This window comes from Lynx canadensis, chromosome D4, assembly GCF_007474595.2.
Source record: "Lynx canadensis isolate LIC74 chromosome D4, mLynCan4.pri.v2, whole genome shotgun sequence".
NCBI lineage: Eukaryota > Metazoa > Chordata > Mammalia > Carnivora > Felidae > Lynx > Lynx canadensis.
Genome location: NC_044315.2, coordinates 9,145,631 through 9,163,939, shown reverse-complemented (window position 1 = coordinate 9,163,939; position 18,309 = coordinate 9,145,631). Strand labels below are relative to the sequence as shown.

Below are 18,309 nucleotides of genomic sequence, written 5' to 3'. Positions count from 1 at the left end.
TATGTAAGACCTATAATAATACAGGTAGTCTAGGTATAAAAATAGATGATTGTCATGTGAGCCAGAGAAAATTGTGCCACAATTTTGAAGACTTTAAACATGAGGGATCTTCAAGGTCCGACTACATATTTTGTAGCTAAAGTGACATCTAACTGACGTCCTTGACATGTTTCAGCCCATCGATGGTATGCACGACAAGGGGATTGTAGAAGATATCCATTGTGGATCCATGAAGGGCACCGGTATGCGGCCACCGCACCCAGGCATGGGTCCTCCCCAGAGTCCGATGGATCAACACAGCCAAGGTTTGTGTCTGCTCCACACCTGACATTGGCTCAGTTCCATAGCCTTTCATCTTTCTTATTGGTTATTTAATTCATTTTTTTAACATTTATTTATTTTTGAGAGAGAGAGAGAGAGAGAGCAAGCGAGCGAGTGAGAATGAGCAGGGGAGGGACAGAGAGAGACGGAGACACAGAATCTGAAGCAGGCTCCAGGCTCTGAGCTGTCAGCACAGAGCCTGACACGGGGCTCGAACCCACACACTACGAGATCATGACCTGAGCTGAAGTCAGGTGCTCAACTGACCAAGCCACCCAGGCGCCCCTCTTACTGGTTATTTTAATTGTGGTTTCCAAAGAACGTGTCTAAGGGAGATCGAGTCCTGCAGGCTTCATTTCCCCCTTCCCCCGCCAACACAACTATGATTTATATGGACAGTTTTATTTCCAAAATACTAATAAATTCTACTAGCCACCCTGCGTCCAAGCAGTCTACAGAGTGCTTTGTGTACTTTATGCAGATTCTTTCTCGTGATCTTGTAAGGTAAATTAGGGCACCCCAGTGTTACAGACGGGAAGTTAAAGCTCCGAGAATTTACCGTGTTTTCCTAAGTTTACACATCCAGTAAGTGACGGGGCCAGAAGGAGAATCCAGGTCTGCCTCCAAATGACAGCATAGATGTGAAGGTAAGATGAGCCACCGTGTCCCTTGGATTGCATGCTCTTACGTTGTCTGTAAGGTGGCTTTTTTCTGGCAGCGGAATTACCTGTCGTTGCTGATGGGTGGCTGCATTAGTCTCCTAAGGCCGCCATAACAAATTCCCACCAACTGGTGGTGGGGTGGGGGTGGGGGGCGGCTCAGAACAATAGAAATTTATTCTCTCATGGTTCTGGAGGCTGGAAACCTGAAATCAAGGTATCAGCAAGTCCGTGCTCTCTCTGAAAGCTCTGGGGAAGAATCTTGTTTTGCCTTGTTTTGCCTTGTTTTCCTGTTTGTAAATTCAGGAAGCCTCTGGTGGCTGAGAGCTTGACACTCCTTGGCTTGTCGATCTCTCATTCCAATCTGTCTTGGTCTCCATGTGACGTTTTTCCTGAGTGTCTGTGCCTGTGTCCAGATTTCGCTCTTCTCATAAGGACACTAGTCATTGGTTTAGGGTCTTAATCCATTATGACCTCATCTTAACTTGATTACGTCTGCAAAGATCCTGTTTCCAAATAATTTGGTTGTATTCATAGGTTCCAGAGGTTAGGGCTTTAGCATATCTCTGCAGAGGACATAATTCAACCCACAACAATGGCCAATCAATCTATGGTATATTTCTCTTCTCCTTGGTGCCTTCTTCCCTAAGACATAGTAAAGATACCGCCAAGTCTTTGAGTACAATGTAACCTGTTTTCACAGTCATTTAATGATCATTTCAGCATGCAAGGGCATGCATTCATCTAGGACCAGTTAACCCTAATATGTTGATACATAATTCAAAGTTTGTGGTTTATGTGTTGGTGTGCATACTCCTTTGTAGTTTAATATATGTCGTCTTTTTCTCTATTCATGATCAGCCATCCATCCATCCGAGGAGAGATTTTTTGACTGAGGATTTAGAGAAGTGTGTTCACAATTTTAACAGATATATAAATAAGCAAATCATGGAGGCATAGGAGTGTATCGTCATTAATGTTTAAGCAGGTTTTGAATATCCCAGACTCCGATCTGAATTTTGATGGCAGGCAGGTCTAAGGGTCACAGAGGACTCACCAAATGTTGACTACCATGTTGTCAGAAAAGCAGCCTGATTCATTGGGCCTTTTTGCAGTATAGGAAGAAAACATTTGACCCATTCGGTGTTCAAGAATGGATTTAGACAGCACTTCCAGGTTTAACATTTAAATATTAAGGAGCCAGGTGCGAGCCAGGTGCATTCACAGAGCCAATATAGACCTCATTTGTACTGTCTGGGAGATGTAGACGAGTGACATTCAGTAATTCTCGAAGCCAGGTGCTTGTTCTCTCTGCTCCCAGCTTTGCAGTACCTCTAGTCATAGGGTCCGAGCAAAACTCCCAACACAAAACACTTCCAATGCATGAACTTTATGTGAGCGTTTTTACTTTTATGTATCTTAGAATTGCTCTCATTGCTTGGTTCCTCTTACTCCGCTTGGAATCTCCAAGACGTTGGCACAGGCTCTAGCACACAACTGGATAGATACCTAGTTAATTTCATTCATGTAGGCAGAGAAGTGACCTGATGCATTCACAAGTCAACAATTCTAAATAGATACTAATTTTTATGTAATTTCAGGAAGTTATAATTACTTGGAAATGTAGAGGTCTGCATTTAAATGGAATCAGAATTAGCACGTAATATTTTTCTCCAAACTAGCAAAGTGCATTGCAGGCTGGGAATGAGTTATTTAAAAGCATAGTTTTGAGTAAAGTAGTATTGGTATAATGGAGTCTTATTCTATATAATGATCTAAAAAGAATTTAGACTCTGTAATAGCATGTCTCTTTAAAAACCCCATTGTAAAAAGCCATTTATAAACACACAGGTATAGAGAGGTGTGGCATTGATTGGAAGGCTGCCAGCTCTAACTACCTAGCAACATATTAGGTTATTTTAAGGTATTGGTTGAGAAGGAAAACCATTTCCTTCAATAAATACTGAATTGTGTACCTTATGGTCTCAATGATAACATTGTTTATTTTTAGTCCGTTGGATAGAAAAAGTCTTCCAAGGCAAGTATATAATACTTAATGTGTGTGTGTGTGTGTGTGTGTGTGTGTGTGTGCGTGCGCGCGCGCGCGAAGAGAAAATTCATATAAAAATTGGCACTTATAAGTTCAAGATTATTAAAAGGAGAGACGTGACTGCTTCTCTCTGAGGCAAGGTGAAACTGGGGAGATATTGGCCCTCGAAGACCAGGGAAGTAAAACTGCCACTTTTGGACCACTTTCGAGTGAGCAAATCAGACTAGTTCAAAAAGAGTAGACTCCAGATCGACGCTGGCATCTTGCAGACGAATGTATATTCACTCTCAGGCAATTTCCTCACCCCGTTTTCTCAACTAAAGATAATTACTAAAATATGTTATGTTGTATCATCATTTAGATTCTGTTTTTTCCTGAAGTTTTATGGAATGTAGGATAAAAAAAAAATCTCTCTCTCTTTAGCTGAAACACTGTCACATTTTTAACGTCATACTGTGATAGAATGATTCTATTACCATCCCCTGTATTTTCTGGGGGGAAGAAAATTCCCATCCCCAGTTTCTTCTTGTCACATTTGAGGTGAAACTTGGTTGCATTGACGAATTCTGGAAAATGATTTTTATTCCACTCTCAGCTTCTTCCTTAGTGAATTTGAGGTAAACTTAATCACTGTCCCTGATGTAACTGTCTCACCTTCCTCCCTTGCTTCGTCTTGCCTGTACTCCACAGTTTAAAAGAGCAATTTGGTTAGCAGTTGAGTTTAGACTGGATTGCCTGGTGTTTTGGCCCATTGTATTAGGCATCCTGTGACTTATCTTGGGGTAAGCTATAATTGATGACCTGAAGAAAATAGGAGAGACCAGAAGACGGGAGACATATGACCCATTTTAATGTAGAAGGAGTATCCCTCCTACTATGAAAATGCCAGCAGGAAGTTTTTGGTAGCAGGTTTCTCCCTCTGTGGTAGGTAGAGGGTTGGCCAAAACGGTGTCAGGAAGCTGCTTCCTAATGAACAAATTCCCATTTTGCACCAGCATTACAATGAAGGGGCAAATGTAAGCCTCATTAAGAAGGAAGAATGTTCGGGGCGCCTGGGTGGCTCAGTCGGTTAAGCGTCCGACTTCGGCTCAGGTGACGATCTCGTGGTCCGTGAGTTCGAGCCCCGCGTCGGGCTCTGGGCTGATGGCTCAGAGCCTGGAGCCTGTTTCCGATTCTGTGTCTCCCTCTCTCTCTGCCCCTCCCCCGTTAATGCTCTGTCTCTGTCTCAAAAACAAAGGTTAAAAAAAAAAATTTAAAAAAAAAAAGAAGGAAGAATGTTCATGACAAAGTTAGGTGTATATTGTGGGTCCCATCTAAACCTTTTCTGTTTTAAGTGGCAGCATACTGGGCTGTACATGTCTGTTGGCCCTGGAGGCTGCTTTCAGGTTCAAGGGCATTTTCTTGGCCAACTTCTATGACTAACTAGAACCCTAGTGGCTGAGTGGTTTTGCATTTCCTTATGAAGTAGGGATTTGGAGAACAAGAGTCAGTGGATCCTCAGTGCAGGATTTCTCTGAATGGAGCTCTACTTCTCCCACCCTTTGATTGGACAGAACCTACCCTTGTCTTAGAGGATCAGACGAAATTTGTTTCCCTTGGCAATTCGACATACAAGAAGTTACATCCCTTTTTCCCCCTCTAGTTCTGCACACGGTGACGGTTGAGTCCCCATTCACTGTTGGTCAGATATTCTTGGGTCTCTGTGATCCCACGTGGACGCACAGAGCTCTTTCAGCCCAATCCCAACGTGGGCTCAAACACAAAGCAGATGTCTAATAACCGCGGGTGTGATGACCTTTATGATAATTGTGACTCAAGTACATTTATTAAAAGGCAATGACCTTTAATATTTTATACTGTGTCTTAGGACATCGGTGATTTGATTAATTAGCGCTTAGTTTGAATTCGGGACAGGCTTTAGGATTGCAGGAGGCCGTCTTGTTCCCTCCTTCACTTCACCTTGGGTCTCCCTGCAACAGTGCTTGGTCATATGTTTTTCCAGGAATTCTTTGGCCGGGATATGCAGTTCATCTCCTGAAAATGAGTTCCTTGAAGTATTTTATGCATTTTTGACTTTTCTTCCCCAAGAAAAGTATTCTTAAGTTTCCCATGTAGATCTCTTATAAGCCCAAACAGATTCCTCTCATGTTTATGTCATATTGTAAATGGTTCTAGAAGGATTGGTGAGACTTTCGAGTCTCTAACTTATTTTTATAAAACCAGATTAATATTAGACGCTGGAGAGAGCATGTACACATTAGAATCACACGGACTTTGGTTTGAATTTCGGAGCTACAGACATCTCATTGTGTGACCTTGGGTAACTCACTCACACTCTGAGCCTCAGTTTCCTTATTTCAAAAAAAAATGAGGTGGGGGTGCCTAGGTGGCTCAGCTGGTTAAGTGTCCCACTTTGGCTCAGGTCGTGATCTCACGGTTCATGGGCTCAAGTCCCGCATCCGGCTGTCTGCTGTCAGCATAGAGCCCCCTTTGGATCCTCTCTCCCTCTCTCTCTTTGCCCCTTCCCCACTCATGCTCTCTGTTTCCCTCTCTCACAAATAAACATTTAAAAAATACATAAAAATAAGAAAAATTTGAAAATGAGGGGACAACACATAGGCTCTGAGGATGTTGTGGGGATTAAAGAAATAATGTGTACTCCACTCCTATCCTTTTAATTCTCCTTACCATGTCTGTGCTCCCACTAGCCTAAAAGCCGCTGGCCAGATCACCATGTTGCCTTCAGCTGACTTCAGTCCCTCTTACCCACAGCTAGAAGAGTCCCTGGGGACCAATGATCCCCCAGAGTCGTCACCGGTGACATAAGCAGTGACTGATGATCCTGAGAGTGTAAATACCTCAAGTTTCTTCCTCCCCCAGCTCCCTGGGATAATTTGGAGGCAAGTTATTTCACCTTATGTCCCTGAGCGTCTACCAGAGATTAATCTGCAGATAGGCACTCTAGCAGCTGCCGTCCCTGCCTTATGCCACCTTTTTATACCCCTGCCAGTATCCCCGCACCTTTCGCCCAAATCACTCACACTGAATGCTTCCGTCAGGCTCTGTTTCGAGGGAGCGCTCAACTTGGGTAGTGCCTACAACAGTGGAGGCCCTCAATAATTGTGCATAATAATAAACCAGATAATCATTTGCTGTCCTCGTAAGAGACTCTTCATTCCCTTTTGCGATATCGAACCCACCTCCAGGTTTTGTTCTGTCAGTTGAAGCCAGTCTTAATGTATACTGCTCTCCCCTGGTGCCTTTCGTTTAGGTATATGGCAGCCACTGACAGTTTACCTTCTAGGACACATGCGGTCTTTGATCACTCGACATGTGGCTTCTACTCTTTGAGGTGTGTTGTGACTTAGTATGAAAAAAAAAAAAAAAGAATGAATGCAAAATATGTCTAATAATTTTTATATTTTGAAATGATACTATTTTGGGGTTTGTTGATGTCGGTGAAACATTATTAAAATGAGCTTTGTTTCTTTTACCTGTTAATGTGACTCCTAGAAAATTTTAATTTGTATGCCTCTGGTGTATAGAAATTTGATAATTCCATGTACTTCTGTGATTATTGAATGGTATATATCCTACATTCCTCTAAACAGGCAGTGCTGTTGCAGAAAATTATCCCAGTAGCCAGGAATGCCTGGCCCACGGGGGTCACTGGGGGCAGCGTGTGATCTCCTCTCCTGTTTTATTCCAGGCTACATGTCGCCGCACCCGTCTCCGCTGGGAGCCCCAGAGCACGTCTCCAGTCCTATGTCGGGGGGCGGCCCGACCCCACCCCAGATGCCGCCCAGCCAGCCGGGGCCCCTCCTGTCGGGCGATCCGCAGGCGATGAGCCAGCCCAACAGAGGTCCCTCGCCTTTCAGCCCCGTCCAGCTGCATCAGCTGCGAGCTCAGATTTTAGCTTACAAAATGCTGGCCCGCGGCCAGCCCCTCCCCGAAACGCTGCAGCTTGCAGTGCAGGGGAAAAGGACGTTGCCCGGCATGCAGCAGCCGCAGCCGCAGCCCCAGCCGCCCTCGCAGCCCCAGCCGCAGGCACAGCAGCCGCAGCAGCAGGCCCTTGTTAACTACAACAGACCGTCTGGTAGGTTCACGTGCCACCCAATGAATAACGCGGTGCTCCGGCTCGGATAAGGACTGCTCCGGGTGCGCAAGCGCTGGGTCGCGCGAAGCCCAGGGCTGACTTAGCCCTTTGTTGTACCTCGTTGGCTGTCGTGTCTTCCTTCGCTCGCTTGGCCAGGATCCTTGGGCTCCTGTGCCGTAGAGTCTGAGGCAGGAGGCGGTGTGTCCCCCGTGATTCTGCATTCTCTTCCAAGAGGTTCAAGGTCTGTCGGAAGCCCGTGCACACCGCCCCCCACCCCCAGGTTAAGAACCCTGCACGCGGTGCGTCCCATCGCCAAAATGCGCCCCCAGAATCCGGTCCCCGCCGAGCCATCTTAGTTAGGTTGGTTGACTTATTTATTTCTACCCGGTTTGTCTTGCGAAAAGCACTGAGGGAGGCTTCCAAGGAGCACACCTGCAGTAAAATCATGATCGGGTAGGAAATCAGAAGCAAAGGGAATCGAAATCAGGGTCAGGGAGGTCAGGGACACGGGGCCGACAAGAGCTCCAACGGCTGTTGCCTCCGAGCAAGTGGACTCTAGTTTCCGGGCAGTCAGGAAAGGGGTGGGGTGGGGGGAGGGTCTGGTACCAAATCCTCACCGTTCAGAAGCAAGTAGCTCACCGGTGTCTCAGAGGAAAACGGAGCGTTTTCTAGCATGAGGCAATAAAATAGATTCTCCGGGTGGGATTATTTTTTTAATTACCTCTATTATTATTATTATTATAAAAGACACTGCGTGACAGGCATCAGTGACATTTGTTCATAATAAACCGAGTAACAGAATCCACATGGCCTATTTCTTATATATACCCCGGCATCAAAGCTTAAGCTGTGCTGTTATGTAACAGGTGGAGATGAGATAGTCCTTTCCAGGGCCTTCTGGTGGTCTGGCTTGATCCCGCTGATAGAATTCAGAGGTGCAGGAGGCTAGGGGATGAGCTTCCACGCACTTTATTTTCTCTGGCAGGCTTTTTTTGTTAACCACCAGGTAAGCAAAGAGTTTATGGTTCTGTCCTGATCAGAGCTTTGAATCCCAGGGAATTTTGAATTCCCAGGGTCTTCCTTGACGTTGACATCCTTCCTGCGAATGGTTCCCTCTCCTTAGGGCAGGCCACGACATGCTGATTCCTGCACACAATCGGTGCAGGAAATGGGTACTTTTTCTAGGTTTGGGGACTGAAGTAGTATAGAAGAGTTCAGGTGATGATGATGAAGTACTCTGTCTTCGGAGTTTGTGTTTCTCTTCTGGTAGGGATAAACTCACCTTGTTAACTGCGGCTGTATACTTAGGAATGGATTTGAAAGAGTAAGAAAGGATCATGTCAGATTCAGATCATTTTGTAGTGACCATGGCGCTTTGGTAGGTGAAGGATCCTATGGCACTGAACCTCTAGGGTCTGCAAACGTAGAGGAAAACGACGCATAAAATGGTAGTTTGCATATTTGATGCGTTTAGAGGTTTTAAAATGGCATAACTCCAGCTCTGGGGAAGGCAGCCAGATGAAAGAAAGAAATACACACACGTCTCTGGGTGCATAGCTTACACTTAGGGCGCACCTACTGGCATACCTCGTGCACCGTGCTCAGCGATGAGTACTTTACATCCAGAACATGGCGAGTCGGGACTCACGTACCAGCAGCCTGACCTCAAGAGCCCACGTCTTTTAACCGCTGCCCCGTACTGGCTCCCTCATCACAACGGAGCTCACCACCAGGGAAAGAACCCCATCCCAAACTCTGTGCACCAGATGCAAGCATTTTACTCCTGTGTGTGTCAAAAGGAAAAACATCTTCGCTCCTTATGTAGAGCCTTTTAACTTGCTCTTTAGACACAACGTCAAGGAAATTGGCACATCTTGATAACCCACATCTCAGGGCAGTTTCCAGTAGAGACGGAGTGACAGGAATCAGATAGTTAAGCACCTCCCAAGAGGTAGTGGTGTGGGACCCTGTCAGTAGGCACCTGTCACCGCACCTCGATGCGTGTCCTGGGGTGCCATCTCATCACAGACCTCCATGAGCTTTGGTATTTTTCTTTAATGACCTACGCTCAGCAGGAAAACATCCCAAAGCCTCCCTTCAGAAGGCAGGAAGGTAATCCATTCATTTCAGATACCTTTTCACCCGAAGTTCGAATAAGCAGACCCAATGACAGAGTCGAACTTAGGGAACGAAGTCGTGGTTGTCTGGTGCTTGGGAAGAGCAACCACTCCATGCCCCAGTACAACACAATCCTGAGTGCGCTTCCTGGACCCTCTCCAGAAGAGAGGGCTCCGTGTCTTTTCTGTCTCCGATGCTTGGGCCTTCCCTCACCAGGCCCCTGTTGTCGGGAGGAACTCATTTTATTACTCACCACTCATGTCTCGTGTTTCTGGAAAGCAGGCTTCATTACAAGTGAAAATATTAGGGCAGGTAGTGTTTCATGCCAGAGAGGGGCAAGGAGGCCATGGGTACCTTTGGAAGAAATGACCTGTTAACAGAGCAGATCCATTTCTGCCGCTGGGAAGGGGCTTACACCTGACATTGTTGCAGAACTTGTCCCCAAATCTCAGATTTTAGAGGGAAATGACAATCTTCCTTGACAAAGACTTTCTTTGTTTTTGGTTTTGTTTTTTGGTGGGGGTGGGGAGGAGGTTGGTGTTTAGGACAAGTCAAAAGAAGAATATTTTTTCCGAGTTAATATTATTTTTCTTGTTATTGTTTACCTCCATCCCTCCCTAATTTAAAAAAAAAAGTATTGGTGTGTATAAATCCCTCTACTAATATTTCAGGAAACAATAAGTTTTTAAGTATGTCCACTTACCTAGAGGTAGCTACGATTCCGTGTTTCTTTTGTCCCACTTCGTAGCGTTATTCATGTGTGAGGAGAATCTTTTTGGTTGAGGTGGTCTGCCTCAAACCTACTCCAGAGTTGTAACTCACCCAAAGTGGCATATATCATCATAGGCACCGCTAGAGAATTACTGGTGGACTGCAGGAGTTGTGCACTGAACAAATAATTCTTCAGCCTTTGCCTGCTGTGGGCTCTGTGCAAATGTAACCCATCATCTCCCTTTTCATTTTGATTTATCTTTTTATTTTATAGAGACTAAAGCAAAATTAAAATTAGGAGCTGTAATAAAAAAGGTTCTTGGGGTGGTTTTTGTTGTTGTTTTATTTTGTTTTTTTTTTTGGTGTATATGGAGTAAAGGACCTTACGATGGAAAGTAAAAGTTTCACTGCCGATTTTCTTTAGTGCCTGTCTCTCTCCTGCTTCGCCCCTCCTTTTAGTATCTAAAACTTCTAGGTATCCTCAATGTAATAAATACACTTCATTACATTTCTTTTTCCAACCCACGGAAACCACTTAAATCCCTATTTGAGGCACAGAATGTTGAGTAACTATCCTAGTGTGCCAGAAGACAGTGAGTTCTGAATGAACAGAAATTCTGTACATGCGAGACTCAGGTATTTTCATAAGTTTGTTTCCCTGTTGTTTTGTTGTTGTTGTTTATTTATTTTGAGAGAGCGAGTGGTGGAGGGACAGAGAGAGAGGGAGAGAGAGAATCCCTAGCAGGCTCCACGCTGTCAGCATGGAGCCTGATGTGAGATCATGACCTGAGCCGAAATCAAAGAGTCAGATGCTCAACCGACTGAGCCACCCAGGCTCAGTTTCCCTGTTTCATAACATCAGGCATAGGGATCCGTCCGAGAACGATCCCCCCCACCCCCGACACACACACACACACACACACACACACACACCTTGGTTGCCCTGGGAGACTCTCAGGGACGTCAGGACATAATACATCTGCCTAGATTTCCAAGGTGGGAGCTCAGGGGAAAACAGACACGTTTGGAGCCTTGGCAACTAAGCCTAAATTGTTTATGTTGGGGGGCGGGTAGGCGATAAGATAGGGAATGTAATTTGTTTTGCGTTGGAAGATACCAGGGAGAAGTCTTACCGTCTGGCAGACCACGAGTGTCTGTTGCAGAGATGGTTTCTGTCGACAGGAAGCCCAGCCAGGCGGGCACCTCAGGTGTGGAAGCCGCCTGCGGGACAGGCAGGAAGCCTGATGAACAGGTAGTTACATTCCAGGCACGTCCAGTTGCTGCAAGCTGCGTTCAGTTCCCTGGCCTCTGTAAATAGAAGTTGTTATGTAATCTATTGGAGGGAGGGGGAAAAAAAAAAAAAGGCCCACGCAGTAAGTGAACTTGCGGTGTTTAGTGAGGAAAGGAATTTGCTTGTAAGTGGCTCTGATAGCAGATTAGCAGGAAGCACATGGCAGGCTGACTTATCTGAGTATTTGTGCTGAGTTGTTGTAAACTGTAGAGGCATTTTGAAGTTTGCTGGAGAAAAGCGCACTCCCAGCGTTGCCAGCTAATACGCTACCAAGTTTCCTAAAAGGCCTTTCTGTTGCCATGGGGTTTTTCTAGAAAGCGAAATTAATTCAATTAGACTTCTTAACCTTTGTGGCCGTGGTAGCGGTAAGAATGACAAGAGCAGAGGGTGGAATCCACACTATCTCATTGTACCTCACGACCACCCTCTTATCCCCATTCTGCAGATGAGAAAACCGAGGCACAACTTGCTCAGGCTTACGCCACCAGTAGGTGGTAGAGCTGAGGTGACCTGGGAAGATACAGGGTGTTTTAAACGTGCCCATTTCGTTCACAGCAAACCGTAGTACTTTTCAAATTGGAGATTGGAATATGTAGGTTCACGTTGGGGTCTCTCCCTGCTTCTCAATTTTAAGGGTCAATCAGCCAGATAAGAATGTCTTTGGACCTAATGGATTAAAGAAGTCTAGTCTGGTGCGTGCGTGTTAGACCTCGTTTTGAGTCATAGGCTAAAAATGACCAGAAGTGGAACCAGGGATATCTGACATGCTCTGGATACCTTCCTTTGCTGAAATGTGGCTTTAAAAATAGTGACTTGAATTTGCCTCAAGGAGTCATCAGAGGCTTCTGCATAGGTATTTGCCGGCTATGGGCTAAAGAAGAAGGCTCCCGGAACGGGTGGAATGCGTAACCCCAGTGCCCTGTTATGGCTTTTGTTGATGAATTATTTAAACGTTGAAAGGAGGAAAATCCCTTTCAGAACTGAGTGTAAAGTAATTGTTATCTTATCACTAAGACCCAAATTTTGTTTTTGTTCAAGTTGGTAGTGTTTTTAGAGGGCTTCAATGTATTCAGTTGATTATTTAGTGTGCTTATACCAAGCCTTTAAATATACCAGTTTCCTGAATCTACTAAGGAGATTTATAGAATCACAGAGAATTAAAAAAAAAAAAAAAGAATCAGAGAATTAACATAACTGTTAGAAAAATCTCTGTCTCCTCTCTTTGGACTGGATCATATCTAAAACAACCCCAAGGGAAAATCTACCCTGTCTTAAAGACCTCTAGGGAGAAAATATTCTAGAACGTCCCTCCATAACTCATTCCCATGCTTAACGACCCTGAGATTTAATGTTTAGAAATTGGTTTCTTATGTATGGATAAAAGAAACTCTAAATATAAAATATTATGAAACGCGATACATTATGTAAAAGACTTTCCCATTCAGGAAAAAAAATCAGAAAGTACTTAGATGAAAAGAATCTCTTTATTATGATAGTACTGTCTACAATGCTTAAAATAGAAAATTTTTAAAAATGCATTTTTCTCTCCAGAGTTTTTCATCCCCCCCACTAGACCCAGGGGCTACAGATTGCCTCAGGATTATGTAGCTCTATGTATTTTGGAAAGTTTTACCTAATTTCACAGGGAAGGGGAAAGAAGAACAACAGTAACACCACACACACACACACACACACACACACACACACGTGCTCATGTATGTGCCCATGCACACGCACATATGCCCACACTCATACACATACACGTGCACACACACACAACACACAGTTTCCTAAGCAGTTTGCTCTATTTTCTCACGCTCCTCATGTCAGAATTTTTGCTGACACTCTCCCTGCGTTGTCAGTTGAAGCCCATTTCCAAACGGTATTTGCTGGAAATTGAATAAATATGTCTCATCTTTCATAGTGTGTGTCTTTGTATGGTTAATTATTAAGGGGTTCTGAAGTATATAGACTATTATTTTGTTGCCATTGAATGATTTTAACTTTTCTCAGAGAAGATATGGCAAATACCCAGAAGAATGCAGAGGTTTTAACAGCTTAGTGAGCTTTATTTCTTTTCTTTTTTTTTTTCATTTACTAATTCATCTGGTAGCATCGCTAATCTTATTTATAATTTTGAAGTAAGTAAAAATTTACCTAGGAGGAGAGAGGGAGAGGACTTCTTATTTTAGGTCCATACATAGCAATCAATTTAAACTCCTGAGGTTTAATGTGGAAAATTGCATTAAATTAAGTTATTAAGTGCATTTTGATAAACTGGATGATTACATATCCCTTTATTCTGTCTGTTAGCATGAGAAAAATGCTCTCTTGAATCTTAATATTTACTACTTTTTATTAGGTGGGATGAGTGGCTCCCCCCGACCAGACACACACACTGCAATGTTTTTAGAAACATTTTCTAATATGTAGTAAAAAAAAAAAAAAACCAAAAAAAACCAAAAAACAAAACAAAACTTCCTGAGATGCACTGATTAAGCCTGAAATGTGCTTTATAGGTCATTAAGGAAAAATGTGTGCCCCTTTCAGCTCACATCAGAGGACTGGCCAGGCTGCTGGCTGTTATTTGCAAGGCAAGGGTTTCAACAGCAAGGCTGCTGCAGAACAAGACCGAGGTCTGCCTAGAGCCGCGTTTTTTGGCGCAATTTGCAAAACGTGATTTTTAGGACCGCACCCAAATCGCATCTGACTGTTCCATGACTCCCTTGCTTTTCTGAACTCTTGAATGCACCTGTAATTGTAATTCTTTAAAAACAAAACAAAATAAAAAGCACTGTGGAGCTACATTAATTGCTGGGCCTCCGTTCCTTTAATCAGTTTATTCCTTTAGTCATTTATGGACCATTTCGCCAGTGTTCGTTAGTGAATGCCATTTCCCTATGCGGACAGATGCCAGGTTCTTTCCTTTTCCGTCCTTTCCTCCCCTGCCCTCCTGCCTTCCTCCTCTTCCTCCGTCCTCCCCTCCTTCCTTCCCTTGAGACAGTTTACTTGTCCCCATGGCGGGTCCCCCGGGGGCAGCGGGCAGGCGGGGGGGGGGGGGGTGCGCAGGGGCGCCGGCCCGCCCGAGCTGCTGCTGCCCATGTCGCTCTTGTCCCGCAGGCCCGGGGCCGGAGCTGAGTGGCCCGAACACCCCGCAGAAGCTGCCGGTGCCCACGCCCAGCGGCCGGCCCTCGCCCGCGCCCCCCGCCGCCGCGCAGCCCCCCGCCGCCGCCGTGCCCGGGCCCTCCGTGCCACAGCCGGCCCCGGGGCAGCCGTCGCCCATCCTGCAGCTGCAGCAGAAGCAGAGCCGTATCAGCCCCATCCAGAAACCGCAGGGCCTGGACCCCGTGGAGATCCTGCAGGAGCGCGAGTACAGGTAAGACACTGTTCCCCGCCCCGCCCCCCACCTGGCCCGGGGGTGTGTGGACCGCTGGTGTGGTGGGCATGCTTCCCAATGGGACAAGGCACAGGCCGAAACTCAGGCTGCGGGAAGAATGTCCTTGGAACGAGGGTTTGTTTGCCACAGCGGTGTCAGGAGGGGGCCTCTGGGTTCTCAGGACGGTGAGTGTCATTCACTGAGTCCGGAAAGCTGTCATCACCCGCCATGACATGCCAGGCACTGTGTCAGGCACTGGGGATGCAAAGATCAAAGTCCAGCCAGGAGTGCCTGTGGATACAAGAAAGCAGACCCGTCATACTTGGCCTATCTGTGCATGGTGTCTCTCAGTTTATCCTTGAATGATGGCTTCGAGCTGGTCTCATGCTACTAAAGCCTACATAGTGGCTCACTGTAATATATTCTTTGTTTTAATGCATGCATTTGTGGGTCTACAGCTTGGCCCAGCCTTAGTGGTAAGCCCGATAGAAGTGTCTTCATGTGGGGTCCTTCTTTAAACTCTTCGTTCCAGAAACCTAATTTTCACCTGATTTGGCACATTTATCTGAATCAGTAGTGGGCAAACCTTTTCTGCAAACGGCGGGATGGTTAAAACTTTACCCTTTTCAGGACTGTGGCAAAGGCCTCTCAGCTCTGCTAACAGCATCCACAGACAATAATGGGCTGGCTGTGTTCCAGTAAAACTTTATTTACAGAAACAGGCTGTGGAAAGGATTTGGCCCACGGGCTGGAGTTAGCGGAACCTTGATGTAAATACTTAATGTTAACCAAAAAGAGAGTCCGGGAGTGTTCTGTAGCTTACCAGCTGTGTTACCTTTGTGAAGTTACATCTCTTTTCCGTGACTCAGTTTCCACATCTGTTAAAAGAAGGTGTTATAGTACCTCTTGTAGGGGGAGAGATTAAATGATGCAAAGACTTTCAGTACATATCAGCTATGATTATTTCCCAATTATTATTTAATTTCAAAGAAATTGTAAGGGAAGGTCAGTAAATAACATCTAGCTTCCCTTTAAAGACATCACCTTAGTCTTTATTGAAAGACACATGACTTACATGTTACTAGATTAAAACACTGAGTTACCAGCTTTGGTAGTTAACTGTGAAAGAAATCACAGTAACTTGCCCGTAAATGTGTGTAGCTTTTTGGATGAAGAGCAAAACTTTCCTCTCTGTACTATTACTAATCCTCAACAAAGAGCTTTTGTATTGCTGTTTCCTAAATTTTATGTATCCCTAGAGAGCTACATATACATCATCAGTTGGTATTGTAGTGTTGACAGGCGGATCACTGTGCGGTACAAAGTCACATATTAGCACTAGGTTCCTATCTGGGGCAGAAGCTTTATTCATATGCGGTACTTTCTTTACATCACTACTGAATAAAAAAAAAAAAAGTCAAAAGTATTTTTTAAAAAGGCAGTAAGTAGCACCGAGGGGTATTGTTTAGTTACTCTAAAATTCTGACTTCCAAAGAACTAACTTTTTTTTGTCCTTACCTCGAATGTACCAGTATTGTTACTACGTCATGTGAACTACATTCATAACATAGACACTCTCTCTACCTAGAAATACATCTGGACTTTTCTCCTTGTTCAGCCTGTGTTGTGTGGGGCGGGGGGTTGGGGGGAGGCAGGCAGGTGTATGTGCATTTTACTGACTCCTAAGTTTTCTTCATTTTTACCAGAACTGTATTTGCAGGACTTTCTTGTCATGAGCCCCATTTTTAGCACCCTTGGATGGCCTCCCAAAGTATACAGTACTAAGTAGGACTATGTAGCCTATTCCAGTGTGTGAAAAGCTTTGGTCCTCCAGTCCCGTATCAATAAGAAAAAAATACATGAGTCGGGATCTTTTAAATTATAAGCAGAATGTGGTGGAATGGCTATTTTTGATATTATTATCATTACTTGATGAAATGTCTCCTCTTTCGTAAAGATGCGTGGCTTCCGGAATGATTGCTCTGGCAACTCTGGGTCTGAAAAGCAGGTGGGGTCTTGGGGCTGAACTTTCCCATGGCCGTCTTGAGAAAGAGCACGGGTTTCTCCTGGCAACATCACAGGGCATCTTGTATCTTCTTTAATTAGAGAGCGATGGCTGGCTTCCCCATCTGGAGATAAATGGTTCAGCTGCAGAGAGGAGTTAACTTTATCCTTCAGAAGGGGTTAGATCGAGTGCCTTAGGCTCTTGTAAGAGACAGCTAAGCAACTTTGCCTTTTGCCCCTCTTTGAGAGAATGGCTTCCTGGTCTTTAGCACTAGTAGCTGGAAAGGTCCTGTGTATCTTTACCTTCTGATCAAGTATTTGAGCAAGGTCTAAAGTATATAGATATATGTGTGTGTATATATATGTGTATGTGTATATATATGTATATGTACATGTATGTGTACATGTAATATATGTATACATATATTTGTTTTATAATTTATGTACTTAATTGGAGCAAAAACCATCTGATCGATTATTTGAGCAAGGTGTAAAAGATATCAATAGATAGATAGATATCTCCTTTATAATTTTATGTACTTAGTTGGAGCAAAGAAATCATCTGTCAGAATTTCTTTAACAGATGTTCATGTCTTTGACCATGGTAATATCACTTACCTTGTCTGTGAAAATTGAAAGGAAGTTGTCAGAATCTCAAATTTCTTTTTGACTTTTAAGTCGCTTGGCTGTTTCTCTTGCTCATCATAAAAGCAGAATCTTGACAAACTGACCTTCTTGATTCAACAACAGCATAAATAAGTTTCTGCGCCTGAACACTTTGCCTCAAATCTGTGCAGTCTGCGGTGAAAACATTTTGTTCCCATCTAAATTGTATCCTTTCTTTTTTGACCACCTTTCTCTTACTGATGAAACTCAGTGCCTTTTTCTGTAGTTAAGCGTCAGAGAGAGAGTTCCAGTTTGTTCTTGCTGTTGTTGGTGGTGGTGGTGGTGGTCTTTCCAGCACGCTTCTCTTGCCCTGTCAGTATACCTGACTTCACTTCTACCATCCTGAGTTCGATTTTCGGGCAAAAGCGCTCCGGTTGTCACGTTAGTGTGTAAACAAATGGATTCCACAAGCGTTTTCACGGAAGATGCATTTCACATTCAAAGGAGTTTATTTGAGAAGCTCCCCTTTGAAACACGCCAGCCCTCTTTGGCATTAATTTCAAATTCAGTATGAAAATAGTAGCACACCTTGCTTCGGGAAGCAAGCATGTTTTTTGTCTTCCCTGATCCCCACTGCAACCCTGAAACTCCTTCTTAAAAATTACCAAGGGCTGTTTGATCAGCAGAGTTACGAAAAGTCATTTTCCCCTACCCTCTCCCCTCTCTCCCCCCCCCCTTTTTAAAGTGTCACTCAGCTCCTTGAAGGAACAAAATGTACCAGTGTCATTTTCTGTTCAAATAACTCTCCTACAGGAATCATAAACTTCTCCTCTGGACCTGAACAAATATCTGTTACCTTTAATGGAACTCTTTTTCTTGCTGGAACAGTAACCCCTCTTGATTTACTGTTCAATCTGTATGAAAAACCTGAGTGACCTAATTCTGCTTCAATTTTCTGTACTCGTGAGGACACCAAATGAGTCTCCCGCAGTTATACAGTATTACATGTGTTGTTGTTTCGGGAAGTTTAGAATCCTGAATCTCTTTATTGGACTACCTGCTGAATTCCATTGATGG

General features: G+C 44.4%; 1 protein-coding gene across 5 annotated transcripts in view; it reads left to right on the top strand.

The window, feature by feature from the left end:
• SMARCA2 (SWI/SNF related, matrix associated, actin dependent regulator of chromatin, subfamily a, member 2) overlaps nucleotides 1–18,309 on the top strand; it is a 178,891-nt gene that overhangs the window by 18,102 nt on the left and 142,480 nt on the right. For all 5 annotated transcript variants that reach the window (XM_030293896.1, XM_030293899.2, XM_030293898.1 and 2 more), the window contains 3 exons: nucleotides 176–305; nucleotides 6,740–7,126; nucleotides 14,367–14,622. In XM_030293896.1, coding sequence (XP_030149756.1) covers nucleotides 176–305; nucleotides 6,740–7,126; nucleotides 14,367–14,622 — 773 coding nt within the window. The remainder of the gene's footprint in view (nucleotides 1–175; nucleotides 306–6,739; nucleotides 7,127–14,366; nucleotides 14,623–18,309) is intronic.